Genomic DNA, 13,938 nt, shown 5'->3' with positions numbered 1-13,938 from the left:
CAAGTGACATCAATAAGGGATCATAACTTTCACCTGGTCAGTCTGTCATGGAAAGAACATGGTGTTCATAATGTTTTGAACACTCAGTGTATAGTGTAAGAAGTTGAACTCCTGGGTTGATTAAGGTTATCAACTGCCCCAGGGCATGGCAACATGGTAACTGCCCCAGGGCATGGTAACTGCCCCAGGGCATGGCAACTGCCCCAGGGCATGGTAACTGCCCCAGGGCATGGTAACTGCCCCAGGGCATGACAACAGCCACTGTAGTACTGGTAGCCAGCACCTGTATAACTGGTTTGGGTAACTCTATATACCTCTACAGAACTGGGTCACTGAGGCCGTCTGGGCCCTGAGGAGGGCTGACAAGATTGGAGATACCCAGCTGTGTATAGATTGGTTGGTGTGTGACACACTGCCAAATCACAGGAGAGTCTGAGTAGTAGGCACACATTGTTGGCCTATTTGGTTGAAGAAAGACCCTTAAAACAATTTTGACACGGAGGGTAAGATGGTGGTGGCAGTGAAGTCAGACTTGTGGGCGTGCTGGTGAAGTGACATCATGATGTCTGTGTGTGAAAATTAACGGGCGAAACCAACCTCACAAGTCTGCAAACCTCAGCTGTTTCCAAGGACCATCATTAACTTTTCAATTACATTCAATTTAGCCTAAAATGGGCCTGTGATTATCGTTAGTCTGCCATGGCAAATAACAGCTATTTACACCCAGTTCTGGCACACACACGTAATGGCACAAAAACAGCAGCCGAGATAATCAACACACACCCACACACATATTCATAAGCAACAGCCATTCATAACTGTCATTTACCACACGTGGGTAGTTCACATCCTCGCTCCCGTTCTCTCTGACACACTCACCAAACACACTGACAAACAGCTGCAGCAATCACAACAATCAATTCACTCATAGTTCTATTGTCATCTGTTGATTGGAAGAAGAAGGAAAAAAACGATGCCTTTCGGCCTAATTCATGTAGTGAACGCATCTACGGTGTATCATAGTGATGAAAACAAAGACGACTGCAGTCTGCAGTTGAGAGTTTGGAAAGGGTAGGCCTACTGAACAAAGAGCTAAGGGTATGAACAAAAATCAAAAACACTTGGTTGGGAGTTTCACAGTGTGCGGGACTGCGGTGTCTTCTTGGTTATATAACACCGGTTGGTTACTACATTGCTATTACAGTAAACACACTGAGAGCATAACAGTGTCCCAATACTTTTTTGCCGACGCACTGATGAGTCGAGTTTCAACTTGGGCAACACTCCAGGCCATGTGTCCACTGTCCAGCCATAGCAACAGCACCTACAGACCCAGAGATCGGCTCGCTCCAATCCTATCAGTGGCAGTGATGTTGAACTATGACCTCAGATGAACACAGGAATATGTGTTTGTTTTTGCGCCGAAGAAACCCAGGGATATACAGTGTCTTCAGAACGTGTTCAACCCCCTTGACGTTTTCCACATGTTGTTGTGTTACAGCCTGAAATGAGATTGTGTCACTGATCTACACAATACCCCATGATGTCAAAGTGGAATTATGTTTTTAAGAAATGTTCACAAATTAATCAAACATTAAAAGCTGAAATGTCTTGAGTCAATAAGTATTCAACCCCTTTAGGCTTGCCATAACAAAGTTCAGGAGTAAAAATGCTTAACAAGTCACATAATAGGTAGGATGGACTCTGTGTGCAATATTAGTGGTTAACATGATTTTTTTTAATGACTAACCCATCTCTAGACCACACACATCAGATAATTGTAAGGTCCCTCAGTCGAGTAGTGAGTTTTAAGCACATATCCAACCACAAAGACCAAGGAGGTTTTCCAATTCCGTGCAAAAAAGGGCACCTACCTAATGGCACCACCTATCTTTTTATACATCCCTTTGAGCATGGTGAAGTATTAATTACGCTTTGGATGGTGTATCAATACACCCAGTCACTACAAAGATACAGACGTCTTCCTAACTCAGTTGCTGGAGAGGAAGGAAACCGCTCAGGGATTTCACCATGAGGCCAATGGTGATTTTAAATCAGTTACAGAGTTTACCTGGAGCGGCAGGTAGCCTAGTGGTTAGAGCAGTGGACTAGTAACCGAAAGGTTGCAAGATAGAATCCCCGAGCTGACAAGGTAAAAAAAAACTGTCGTTCTGCCCCTGAACAAGGCAGTCATTGAAAATAAGAATTTGTTCTTACTGACTTGCCTAGTTAAATAAAAAATAATAGCTGTGATGGGAGAAAACTGTGGATGGATCAACAACATTGTAGTTATTACTCCACAATAGTACTAACCTAAAATATTCCAAAACATGCATCCTGTTTGCAATAAGGCACTAAAGTAAAACTGCAGCTTTGTCCTGAATAGAAAGCGTTACGTTTGGGGCAAATCCAACACATCACATTCCAAATACTTCATATTTTCAAGCATGGTGATGGCTGCATCATGTTATAGGTATGCTTGTCATCGATAAGGACTGGGGAGTTTTTCAGGATAAAAGAAACGGAATAGAGCCAATCCTAGAGGACAACCTGATTCAGTCTGCTTTCCAACAGACACTTGGAGACAGCAGGACAATAACCTAAAACACCAGGCAAAATCTACACTGGAGTTACCAAGACGACATTGAATGTTCCTGAGTGGCCTAGTTACAGTTTTGACTTAAATCAACTTGAACATCTATGGCAAGACTTGAAAATGGCTGTCTAGCAATGATAAACAACCAATTTGACAGAGCTTGAAGAGCTTTAAAAAGAATGACAAAATATTGTACACTCCCCGTGCGCAAAGTTTTTAAGAGACATACCCGTTAAAACACCCCTAGAGTAATTTGACGTGACTTTGAATATTGAATAGCCCCCTGTGTGTTTTATGCTAGAGACATAGTTTCTTTAAGTGGTATTCATTTTTACCCTGTTATTTAGAACCTGACAGACAACTATAAAAGCTCAAACCAAAAGTGTATTCACCCACTGGCTCAGACAGCTGAACAGACAAAGACATGTTCCCACCAGCACAAGTGTATATACCCCAATTTAGGTGAACTCTCCTCCTTCCCTCTAAACATTACATATTTATTGCTAGGCAGGAAGCTAAGTGATGTGGCTAATAAACTGTTCCTTCTTTCTCCCGTCATGTGACCTGACCTGACCTCATACCCCCATTCCTCACTAATCCACAGCTCTCCACCCTATCAGTGACCGCAAGCATGTGATTGCCTTTCCCTCACACAGTAACATTCCAAGCCCCTGGCTCATATCCAACCTTAATTGACTCCACCATATACATAACCAATAACTTCTGGTGTAACAACCAGACTGTGGCCCTTCTCCTTTTCCATAGGATACCTGATTATTAACAATATTTCAAATTTAGAAGTCAGAACCCATCAGTGGCGAACAGCTCAATCCTCTCTTTCTGCCGATTTTTATAAAGCTCGCGCCAATTCCATAACATGGGGCATGTGAAAGGACACTCTCACGACAGTGTTGTTTGTTTTGCTCTACGACATCCACAGGCTTTACGGCAGTCATCTGAACATTGACGCCCAAGTCCTAATTTACAAGATGTCTTCTCACAAAACCGACTGTCCAGACTGAACCGTTTGAGCTACAAAGGAATAAGTCAACAACATGGACAGGTAAGACTCTCACGGACATTTAGCTCTGACGCACACAAGCTTTAGGGGAGTTGCCAGGAAGCTAACCCAGTGCCGGGCCATAAAAATCACAACGTGAATAGGGTGCAAAAGTGCCATAACTAAAGTGACTAAATATGGGTCTAACAAATCAATCCTGAGTTTGCTTATATTGCCTAGATATAGGACGGACACGTCAACCTTATTCCTTAGGATTCCTTTTTTTACTCTGTTTTGCCATTTTATGAATGTGTTATTGAATGCGTTTCTATGGGCTATAGCAGTAAAGGTCAAAATCAATATAAAAATCAATAATAATAATATATACTTCTTATTATAAACTGGGTGGTTTGAGCCCTGAATTCTGATTGGCTGAAAGCCATGGTATATCCGACTGTATACCACAGGTATGACAACACATTGGTAACCAGTTTATAATAGCAATAAGGCTCCTGGGGGGGTTTGCGGTATATGGCCAATATACCACGGCTAAGGGCTGTGTCCATGCACTCGGCGTTGCTTAGTACATAAGAACAGCCCTTAACAGTGGTATATTGGCCATGTACCACACCTCCTCGGGCCCTATTGCTTAAATATACCTACAGGGTTCCTAAAATTCAAAATCAAATAGCTAAATGATCCATGGTATGACCATTTTAAAATATATGTTAGCTTAGTAGATATCGCAAACCAAGGGCTTAGACCTATAGGAGTTATTTTTTATTCCACTTAGACAGAGTATTTTGTGTAGATCATTGATAAAAAAAAAAAAAATTAAATCAATTTTAATCCCACGGTGAGTGGATAAAGTATTTGAAATGATTTCAAATAGTATTTGAACCCAGGTCTAACACGCAGACATGCACACGTTTGATAGAAAACCATTTCTATCCCTTGAAAGAAGCTACACTGTACAATACTCAACCTACATGCCTTCTTGGGTCCCCTCAAGCTTTGACTCGCCTAACGCCTCTAACTTCAGGCACATCTCAGGGTTGACAGATACCAACTCTTTTCACCCTAATCAGCTACACTATACAATCCTCCACCTGCATGTGTGTACTGCAGTTCCCTCCAGCTTTGACTGTGTTCCAGACCTCAGGCTCCTACAAAAAGGTGTTGACAGGTGAGTGGAACAAAGTAGCCTCTGTGGCCAGGTCAAACGTAACAAGCTGGATTAAGTCTTCAAGCTCACAATGCCACGCAGACACCACAGGGAACTCTTAACAAAGGACCATGACGCGTTGCACTGAGAATCGCACTGTAGAAATGGATTAGCCGTCCAATAAACTGAGGACAGCTATGATGACGCCAGCGACAATAGAAAAAGTCTGGAGCAAAGCATTCTGTCATTCTCCTTGCTGTTAGACCAAAGACTGATGGACAGAAGCATCGTTTAAAGGAAAGAGGGGTATTTGAGGGATGAAGTTTGCTTATTGTGCACTTTTCTTCCTCTCCCTGGCTCAACACTCTTCCTCTGTTCTGTCTTTCCTTCTCTCCATTTTCCACTTTGCCCAGCGCTTTTCTCTCCTGGTCTATCTAATGCAGGTGATTGACTTTGTTCTTGCATTGATATCTGCAGCAGTTTGATACTGAAAGGCCATGGGTTACCTAATAGTGGTGTGTTGGGGGGGACGTGGGGGTCAGGGTTGGGCCCTAATAGTGTGCAATATGCACGTACACTGCATGTGCACACACACACACACACACACACACACACACACACACACACACACACACACACACACAGCGCTTATTTTACCTTCGATAGAGGGTGCCTGGTCCTGGGCAGAATACAGCATATCCTTGAAAGCCTGCAGAGCAGAAATAGAAAAACAAGAAAGGGGTAAATAAAATAATAATATGAATCACTAACCTAACTAATCGGATGACACATAAAAAGGCCTAATGCACTGCAGACATTTTGTTTGAGGCGACATTATTTACGTTTCAACCTGTAAACACTTTAAATTATGCACTTTAGGTGCACACATGTAAGCCTACAGCACAATGTGTTATAACAGCACATGATACAGTGCGACTATTTTACTCGCATATGCGCCTAAATGGTTTGCTGTGCGACCCAGAATCTTTATTTAGGAGCACCAGTGCGCCTAGAAATATGAAGGATTATTACCTCATATATTTCATTCTCCTCAATGTCTTTGTGGCCCCCTACATTTTTTTATTTTGTTACTTAGGCGCACACGTCCTCCTTGTAAAAAAAGCTCAGCGTAGAGCCCTGTGATGTGCTGTAGTGTATGACTCATGACGCTGCCGCTCCTTAACATGTGGGCAACCAGATTATTCCACCGCTGACTAGCTAAAACAGCCAGAGAATTTCTGCCCAGGAGCAAGCAGGCAGGCAGGCAGGCACAGAGGTAGACAGACAGAGACCAGAGAGAGAGACCAGAGACAGTACAACCAACCAGCCAACCAGCCAGCCAGCCAGCCAGCCAGCCAGCCAGCCAGCCAGCCAGCCAGCCAGCCAGCCAGCGGAAGCAGCCGAGCTGCGTGATAAAAACGGGTCATGCAAATCTAACAATAGAGAAGAAAGGTGAAAAAGGGGAAGTGTTCTGTCCCAGCTTTCCTTGGCATCAGGATGACAAAGAAAACAGTCAAGGTTATTCTGGTGCATCACGGAGCCAATCACACAGAACAGAACGTGCTTTTTCGAAGCCCTAGCCCCCTAGCCAGAGTCCAGACAATGGGTTCAGAATAGACAGAGTCAGCAGCAGATAGCTACTGCAGTCTTTCTACATCTTTGTGTGTGTGTCCCGGAGTGCAGAGAACAAGAAGCCACTCGTTATTGTGGAGAAGCCTGTGAGACAGACGACAATACAAGTCCTCGGTGCCAATAGAGCCGCATGGTCAAGGTCACTCATGCTCTGCTGAATGAGTGGATTCAGTAGATCTACAAACAAGAGCAACGAATGAAGAGAATGAATGGACAAATGATTGGGAAAGAAGTCTAGTTCACTGGAAGACAACCTATTGGTTGTTGTACCGACATGGACAAGTGCAAACAGGAGTTTTAAAGTCGTGCCTGTTTTATTTCTGCCCATGGTGGATAATGAGCATGTGGTGCTGTCTGTGCATGACCTGGGATCAGTCACTGCGCTTTGGGTTCGTTGGCATACTTGTGTTGTGTGGGAGTGTTTGGAGTTTCTGTGTGTGTGTGTATTATCTTACAGTGGGAATCGCAAATCAATCATTCCCAATCATTCAGTGTTTGCTGGGTCTTTATAAGGGTTCCATACTGTCACCTTATCCAACTTGTGTGTGTGTGTGTGTGTGTGTGTGTGTGTCCAACACTGCCAACCCCCACTGTTCCCAACAACAATGATGTAGGCAGATCCATTCTCACATGCTTGTTTTTTTTCTCTCATCATGTGACTCCTTGGAACAACAGCTTCACCATCAGGCTACAATAGCAAGCATCCTCAGTTCCTCAGTCCAAGAGATGCCTTTTAAAAAGTGTCCAGATAAATGTTACTCCTAGGCAAATAGCCTGGGGTCAGCTTTCGCTGCCTTAAGCCAAGCCTTTAGACACTATTAGAAATACTTTCCTTAAGAGTCTCGACAAGAGATTCGGGGGGGGGGGGGGGGGGGGGGGGGGGGGGGTAAGTCTATCCTACCTAGATGGAGGATAAAATGACTTGCACTAGTTTATACCTATTCTCTTAGAACTTGGCTAGATCAGATAGAATCTCAGAAACAGTCAATAGCGAGACAGCGTGAGAACCAACATACTAGGGGCCCATCTGTGTATTCCTCCATCTTAGCTGTGGTCTTCTGTGAGGGGTTGGTTGTGTTCCAGCCCATCTCCACACAGTCGGACCGTACATATCATCAGACTGCTAGCCTATATCATATTAATGTGGTTCCAAAGATGTAAAACACTTCAAGGCATTGTGAAATCTGATCATTTTGCACAGTGCGGCGGGCTGGAACGCGACCAGTGTCTTTCTTACTTTGCCCTGTAGCTGAGCCAGTTGAGGATAGTGATATGACCCCGCCATGAGCCTGTGAGAGCGAGGGCTAATATAAAATGGAACAGTCCACCGTTGAACGCTCCAGTAGTTTTATTAGAAACATTCATTTTGAACACACGGGAAGGCCCGAAGAAGACCCCTTTGTGGTAAAATCATTGCTAGTAAGTAAAACCACGGGAACATTTAGCTCCTAGGCTTCACCGTGAGAAAAGTGTCTTCCTCTTTTTCACATGACGTTTTCTACCCTTGTTTTGTACTACTTTCAAACTAGCAGTCCAGTGTTTCCCTAGGGTTGTTCGGTTTTAAAATGGTGACTGTGGAACAGATAGATTTTGACTGAGCAGCAAATTGTTTGTGGCACAGATGGTAGGGATGATAACAGCAACAGAGGCAGCGATGGCATTACGTGGTCTGCTTACAAAGCTCCCCAACTGTCATGCGACGCTCAGCATATAGCCTTACAAGACAGGGCGCCGTGCTACTTGTGTAGCGAAAGCCCACGTTTTCCCACACTACCCAGGGTGTGTGGGTGTGTACGTGACAAAGAGGGCAACTGCCCCTGCTTGAGCCTGTGTCTGTGCAGTAAGTGTATCAGCGGGTGCTAAAGCGTAAGTTTCCTAAAGAAAGCAGAACACTACAGGCAGGCGATTATCCCTTTAGCCCAACCTCCCTCCATCCTCCCTCTTCTCTGACGCTGTACTCCTGTTGGCCTTTCACAGGTCTGTGGTATCTTTGCATATGGCTGAACCCACACAGCAGACCGTAATACAGGCCAAACAACAACACAAGGCCAGCAAAAATCAAAGCAGTGTGGACTGTGGAAGTGTGTGTGTGTGTGTATTTGGCTACACCAGGAGGAGTCTAGGAGACAGAGCCTGGTTAGAATGTACAGTCAAGTTGAGTGACTTCTGACTACAACTGACCGCTCACTCTGTCTGCAATCTCACTGCATTAGTCTGCCTAATATGCTACTAAGCTAAAATATATATATATATATATATATATATATATATATATATATATATATATTTGGGTGTCACGCTTATAATAGGATTACATCTATTCTATGACGCACAAGCCAAGACGCAGGCGTAGGTTGTCTATAAACTATTAACTACTGGTGAGTTAGCCACTGCATCTCCAATGTGAGCTTGTAAACCATAATCAGGGTCATATTCATCAAACAGAAGAAAAAAAAAATGACTGAAAAAGGAAGGGACTACCTGAACTGGTCCAATAAGAAACTTGTTTTTCGTTGCAAACCGTTTTGCCCTAATGAATACGACCCACCCTTTCTTTCTGCAATGACAACAGCGATAATCATAAACTGTGACTTTAATGGTTCGGTGTAACTCGCATCAGGTGACAGCCAGCAGCCAGAAAATCGGCTGACACCAGCGTTCCACAAGAGCGAAAGATACAGCAGTGTAGACAACAACAGAGGTCACACAGACAGTACTAAGACTGGCACTTGTTGTTATTCTCAATGACAATCGTAACCACAGTCACACACACATGAATACAGACAGACATGAATATGGCACGCAAACACATGAATGCGCACACAGTCACACAGGGTCAATCTGACGTCTGCATTGGCCGTGCAGCATTCTATGGTGACACGGCCTCTGCAGAAGTCCGGGCGTTCATACTTCTTGCTCTTCGCTGAGCAGCGCAGAGCTGTTGTGAAGGAAGTTGTCAAGGAAGTGAGTTTGTGTTTATACAGGACCTCCCGCCCTCACCTACCATCAACCAATCATGTCAATGCGGAGCTATATGTAACCCTCCGCGTTGTTACAAAATTTGGGCGGCGCACGGCGATGCGGTACAGAGCTCCATTTGGACTCTGCGTGCTACCGGAGGCTCCGCAATTGCATCACATTCTTCATACAGAGCCTCCGACCACATTTCAGGTATAAATCGGCTTTAAGCCTCAGCCCGTTTCCCTGCTGAATCTAATTCAGAGGCAGTACAGTGCTCTGCTCATACAGAATGGTGAAGCAGAGGCCAGCTTCCCTCTTGCCCTAAGAGAGAGAGATCAGTGAACAAATACAACACCTATATTCTCAGAGCTGCACATGCATGCACTCACACAGATGCACACGTGTGTGTGTGTGTGTGTGTGTGTGTGTGTGTGTGTGTGTGTGTGCACACTCAAACAAACCACACAGCCAGGCAGAATCTAACAAACAGGTTCTCATAAATAGGCAGATTCTCAGAATACACTTCTGAAAACCACTACACACGTGATAATTCGTCCCTATGTGTTGTGCAACTCTAGCCAACAGCCGGGAGTCTGGAAAGACAAATTGTGTCATCATTGTGTAAAGAACTGACCCCCACAAGAGCCAAAGAGCCATCATTCAGTGTCTGTTCCAGCCCTGCCAATCTCTAATCGGTAGGCTAATCCCACGAAGGAAACCTCGCAGCACTGATGTTTGATGATTAAATTATATGTACTGCAGATGGAGAGTGCCATTTTCTGAGGAAGAAAAAAAAGGGGGCTGGGTGTGGTGGACACATAACTACACCACATTTCATACATTTTTAAGAATGACGGCCTGCAGACACGCATTGATCAATATGCCATAAATCTATTTGGTGTGTATGCTTATTTCACAACAAAGAAATGTTTAAGGGACCACTGGTCTGGACCCATTTTGTTCACACACTGCCCAGCAGACTGTGGGAGAGGGAGAGCAAGCTGACCCTTTACAGAGATGTTTTATTTTAAAAAATCAGTGCAAGAAGCAGCAATGCATAGATTAGAACTGGAAGCAGCTGTGGCTCAGTCTGACTGAGGACTGCAGCTGTCGTCACCTCCAAATGCAGGTGCTCATTGCAGAGCTACAGTATGTTGCTGCATTCCACACCAGTTCCATAGATTGCAGGTCTTTTCAATCATCCCCATTGAACAGAGGCACTGAGTTTGTTAGTAGCTGTGATGTAGGGTTCAGCCAGAACGTAACAAAATGTGGAAAAAGTCAAGGGGTCTGAATACTTTCCGAAATCTTAGTAAGTCGTTTTATAAATTGATTATACTTATTTAGATTTTTTTTTTAAGCCTTATTCATACAGTTTTGTTGAATAGGAAATACATAAAATATTTGTACTTGAGCTTGTATCCTCAAAAGTGACTACACTTCAGCAATTTATCAGAAAGGTTAGATTTGAACCTTTCTTGCAGTATGCAGCATTACTAGTTATTGTTTATTGCACTCATGATAAATAATAACTTGGGGGATTACGTAGATTATATTTTCAATTACATATAGTTACATTTCAGAGGTTAATTCCTCAATCTAAGTTCTGTGCATCCCAGCGTGTGACAAAATCAATGGTACAAAACCAAAGATATTGATCTGTTTTAAGCAATAAATCATGTCATTGTGATAACTAACTTTTACACCAATCGGAGGTAAAAAAAAAAGGATGTGTAATTCAAATCAATTTTATGGGGTGAAAACGCAAGCTTTTGTAAGGTAGTAACACAAACTGTCCACATTAGGGAAGTTAATGCAACATACAATAATTTAATATGGCAAAGTAATTCAACTTGTCAATTTAAAAGGTGCAATATGCAGAAATCAATCTGCCATTCCCTGGTTGTTAAAATTCAGTTTATGTGACAAAACAAGCAATCTAAACCAGGGTTCCCCAAGCCACGAGTTCGCTACACCCGCAATAACATCTGCTAAACATGTGTTCAGTGTGACAAATACATTTTGATTCGGACTTCCAACATTTTTTTCTTCTTAATTTTTTATTGTTGGACATGAACTGTAAAAACATCAGGAAATCAGCTATTTTAATTTTAGAAAACTGTTCCCAAGTATTCCCATGCATAAGAGACATTGGTGATTGTATACAAATAATAGATTGGATTTATATAGCACTTTTCTACTAACTGACGGTCCTCAAAGCGCTTTACGTACTCACCTCACCCACCATCAATATGTAGCACCCACCTCAGTGATGCACGGCGAGCATTTTTGTACCAGAACTCCCACCACACATCAGCTACCAGGTGGAGAGGTGAGGAGTGATATATGCCAATTAGGAATGAGGGGGATGATTAGGTGGCCGTGACAGAATGTGACCAGGTTGGGAATTTAACCATGACACAGCGGTGAACACCCTACTCTTACAATAAGCGCCATGGGGTTTTGAATGACCACAGAGTCAGGACACCCGTTTTAATATCCCATCCGAAAGACTGCACCCTATGCAGGTCAATGTTACCAAATGTAATCAAGGTTTGAAACAATTATGTTTTAGTCAACAACAAAAAATAATGATTATTTTCTGGCCCCCCTACCATCCGCTGAATAACAAATTGGCCCACGGCTGATTCTAGTTGATGATCCCTGATCTAAAGCCTGTGAAATATATTTTCAATTGTAATTTCCGCTGTTTGAAGCTGGTGTACAAAACCGAAAGTAAAAGATGCTAAAACTACATTTAAGAAGGGAAGCATATAAATAGCGCATATCTACCGCTTCTTAGATTTGCTTTCAATAAGAATGCCATTTATAATTCACATTTCTGTGAATTTCTTCGGTTGCCCAAAAAGTTACATATTGCAGCTTTAAGATTATAGTACATGTTGCCCACTCACCAACTATTGCAACAATGACATCTATTTCTTAACCATTTAGAAGGTTTAAAAATGCTCTCAAACACAATTTAACCGGTCACTCTAGTCTAGACTAAAGCATCCATAGCGTCTGTGCAGAAACCTGAACGTCTGAAGTCTCTAATCCTAGCCGATTAAACTCAACTCCACGATTTACGATGGAGTTGAGCGGCGACGAATTTAGTGTGGGCGGACTGGAGCTTCGATGTCTCATTAAATTAAGTTTTTATCCAAAACTGCTGATTTCAGCACCCAAATAGCCTGCAATTACAATTGACATTGTTCTGTGTAATTGCAGGCTATTCATTGGGTGCTGAAATCGGTCGTTTTTCGTAAATCGTGGAGTTGAGTTTAGTCGGCAAGGGTTCAGCCGAAACTATTTGTGATACTGGCGAGGTGGTTAGCAAGCTAACCCGATATTACTAGTTGGGTTGGCTATATAAAAAAAAAAAGAAGCTCCGTTTAAGAAAACCCCCTTTTTGGCACCTACCGTAGCTAGCATAATTTAGCTAGCTGCGCAAGCCAAAAAGCAAGACCGCTAACGTTAGCTAGCTAGCTATTTACCTCATACTGGATGTATTGTTTTCTCCATTCAGGAGTGATGTGCGCCGAAAGGTGCTCCGTGAATTTCATCCTTCCTCAGCGGTTCCCCTCCCGGGTTTTCGACGATGAAATACTAGCTGTCAGATGACTTTCTTTGTGGTGAATGGATATCATACAGCTAGCTTTTTTAATAAAGCCAGCATGGATGATGTGACAGAATCACCACTGAGCAATGTTTGTCATCCAGATTATGACTGTGCTGCTCGGTCCAAGATCCCCTTTTTCTCCGTCTCACATTATGGTCGGAGAACGTTGGCGGGACAACCCCGAAACATAACTGCAAGATGATGCTCCTCTCCTCCTTTATCTTAACTATGTTGTCACTGTAATACACTGTTATTTCGCCTTTAGTTGTTACTTTGACAATATTGTTTTTGTGGTAACACGGGTCTAGCCTCTTGTGCTGTAAAATCGTTCAGTCGCCATCATTGGGTAGAAAGTGACGTACTTGTGTCGTCACCGCTCATAGAACGCACAAAATCATGCGTGTATTCATTACGTCGATTCTGTTACAAAACGTTTCGTCTGTTGTAAAACGTATTGCAACAGAAAGCATTTACTCCAAACATATTTTTTTTTGCAACAGAAACCGTCTACTAAAAACGGAAAACGTTTTGCTACGAAAACGAGAGTTTATATTGGCTAAATTCAGGTAGGTCCGTCCCCGTTTCTGTTCTGCTCCGTTTGCTTCCGTTTGGTTCTATAACGGTCAACGGTTTCATTTGCGAGACGTAATGAATAAACCACAGGTGGATTGTTTTCTCCAAACTCTCACCGCTCCCTACATTTGGAATACGTTAAGAGCATGTGCAAATTGCCACTTTGCCTTTCCCACAATTTATAGTCTAAACCACTGATTTTGCTGTGAGGTCCAAACCCTTGCCAGATGGTCAGGCATCATACATTTGCGTTGTGAACATCAGTGTCTCCCAGAGCAGTGCTATATTTATCAACAGACTATGAGTCGGAGATTGATTGGCCCCAAGTAGGTCTGGCACCAAGGCGTTATGAACAGAGCTCAGACTGTTCCTTGGTATGCAACCAACAG

General features: G+C 43.1%; 1 protein-coding gene across 1 annotated transcript in view; it reads right to left on the bottom strand.

Moving 5' to 3' along the window:
- The window catches only part of LOC120055842 (xenotropic and polytropic retrovirus receptor 1 homolog), a 30,553-nt gene extending 17,245 nt beyond the window's left edge, over positions 1 to 13,308 (bottom strand). The window contains exons 1-2 of the mRNA XM_039003852.1: positions 12,852 to 13,308; positions 5,419 to 5,470 (exon numbers count right to left, since the gene is read on the bottom strand). Of these exons, the coding sequence (XP_038859780.1) occupies positions 5,419 to 5,470; positions 12,852 to 12,920 (121 nt within the window). The 5' untranslated portion in view covers positions 12,921 to 13,308. The remainder of the gene's footprint in view (positions 1 to 5,418; positions 5,471 to 12,851) is intronic.
- Between the last annotated feature and the right edge of the window lie 630 nt (positions 13,309 to 13,938).

Source organism: Salvelinus namaycush, chromosome 11 (genome assembly GCF_016432855.1).
Source record: "Salvelinus namaycush isolate Seneca chromosome 11, SaNama_1.0, whole genome shotgun sequence".
Taxonomy (NCBI): Eukaryota; Metazoa; Chordata; class Actinopteri; order Salmoniformes; family Salmonidae; genus Salvelinus; species Salvelinus namaycush.
This window is presented reverse-complemented; position numbering and strand designations above follow the sequence as displayed.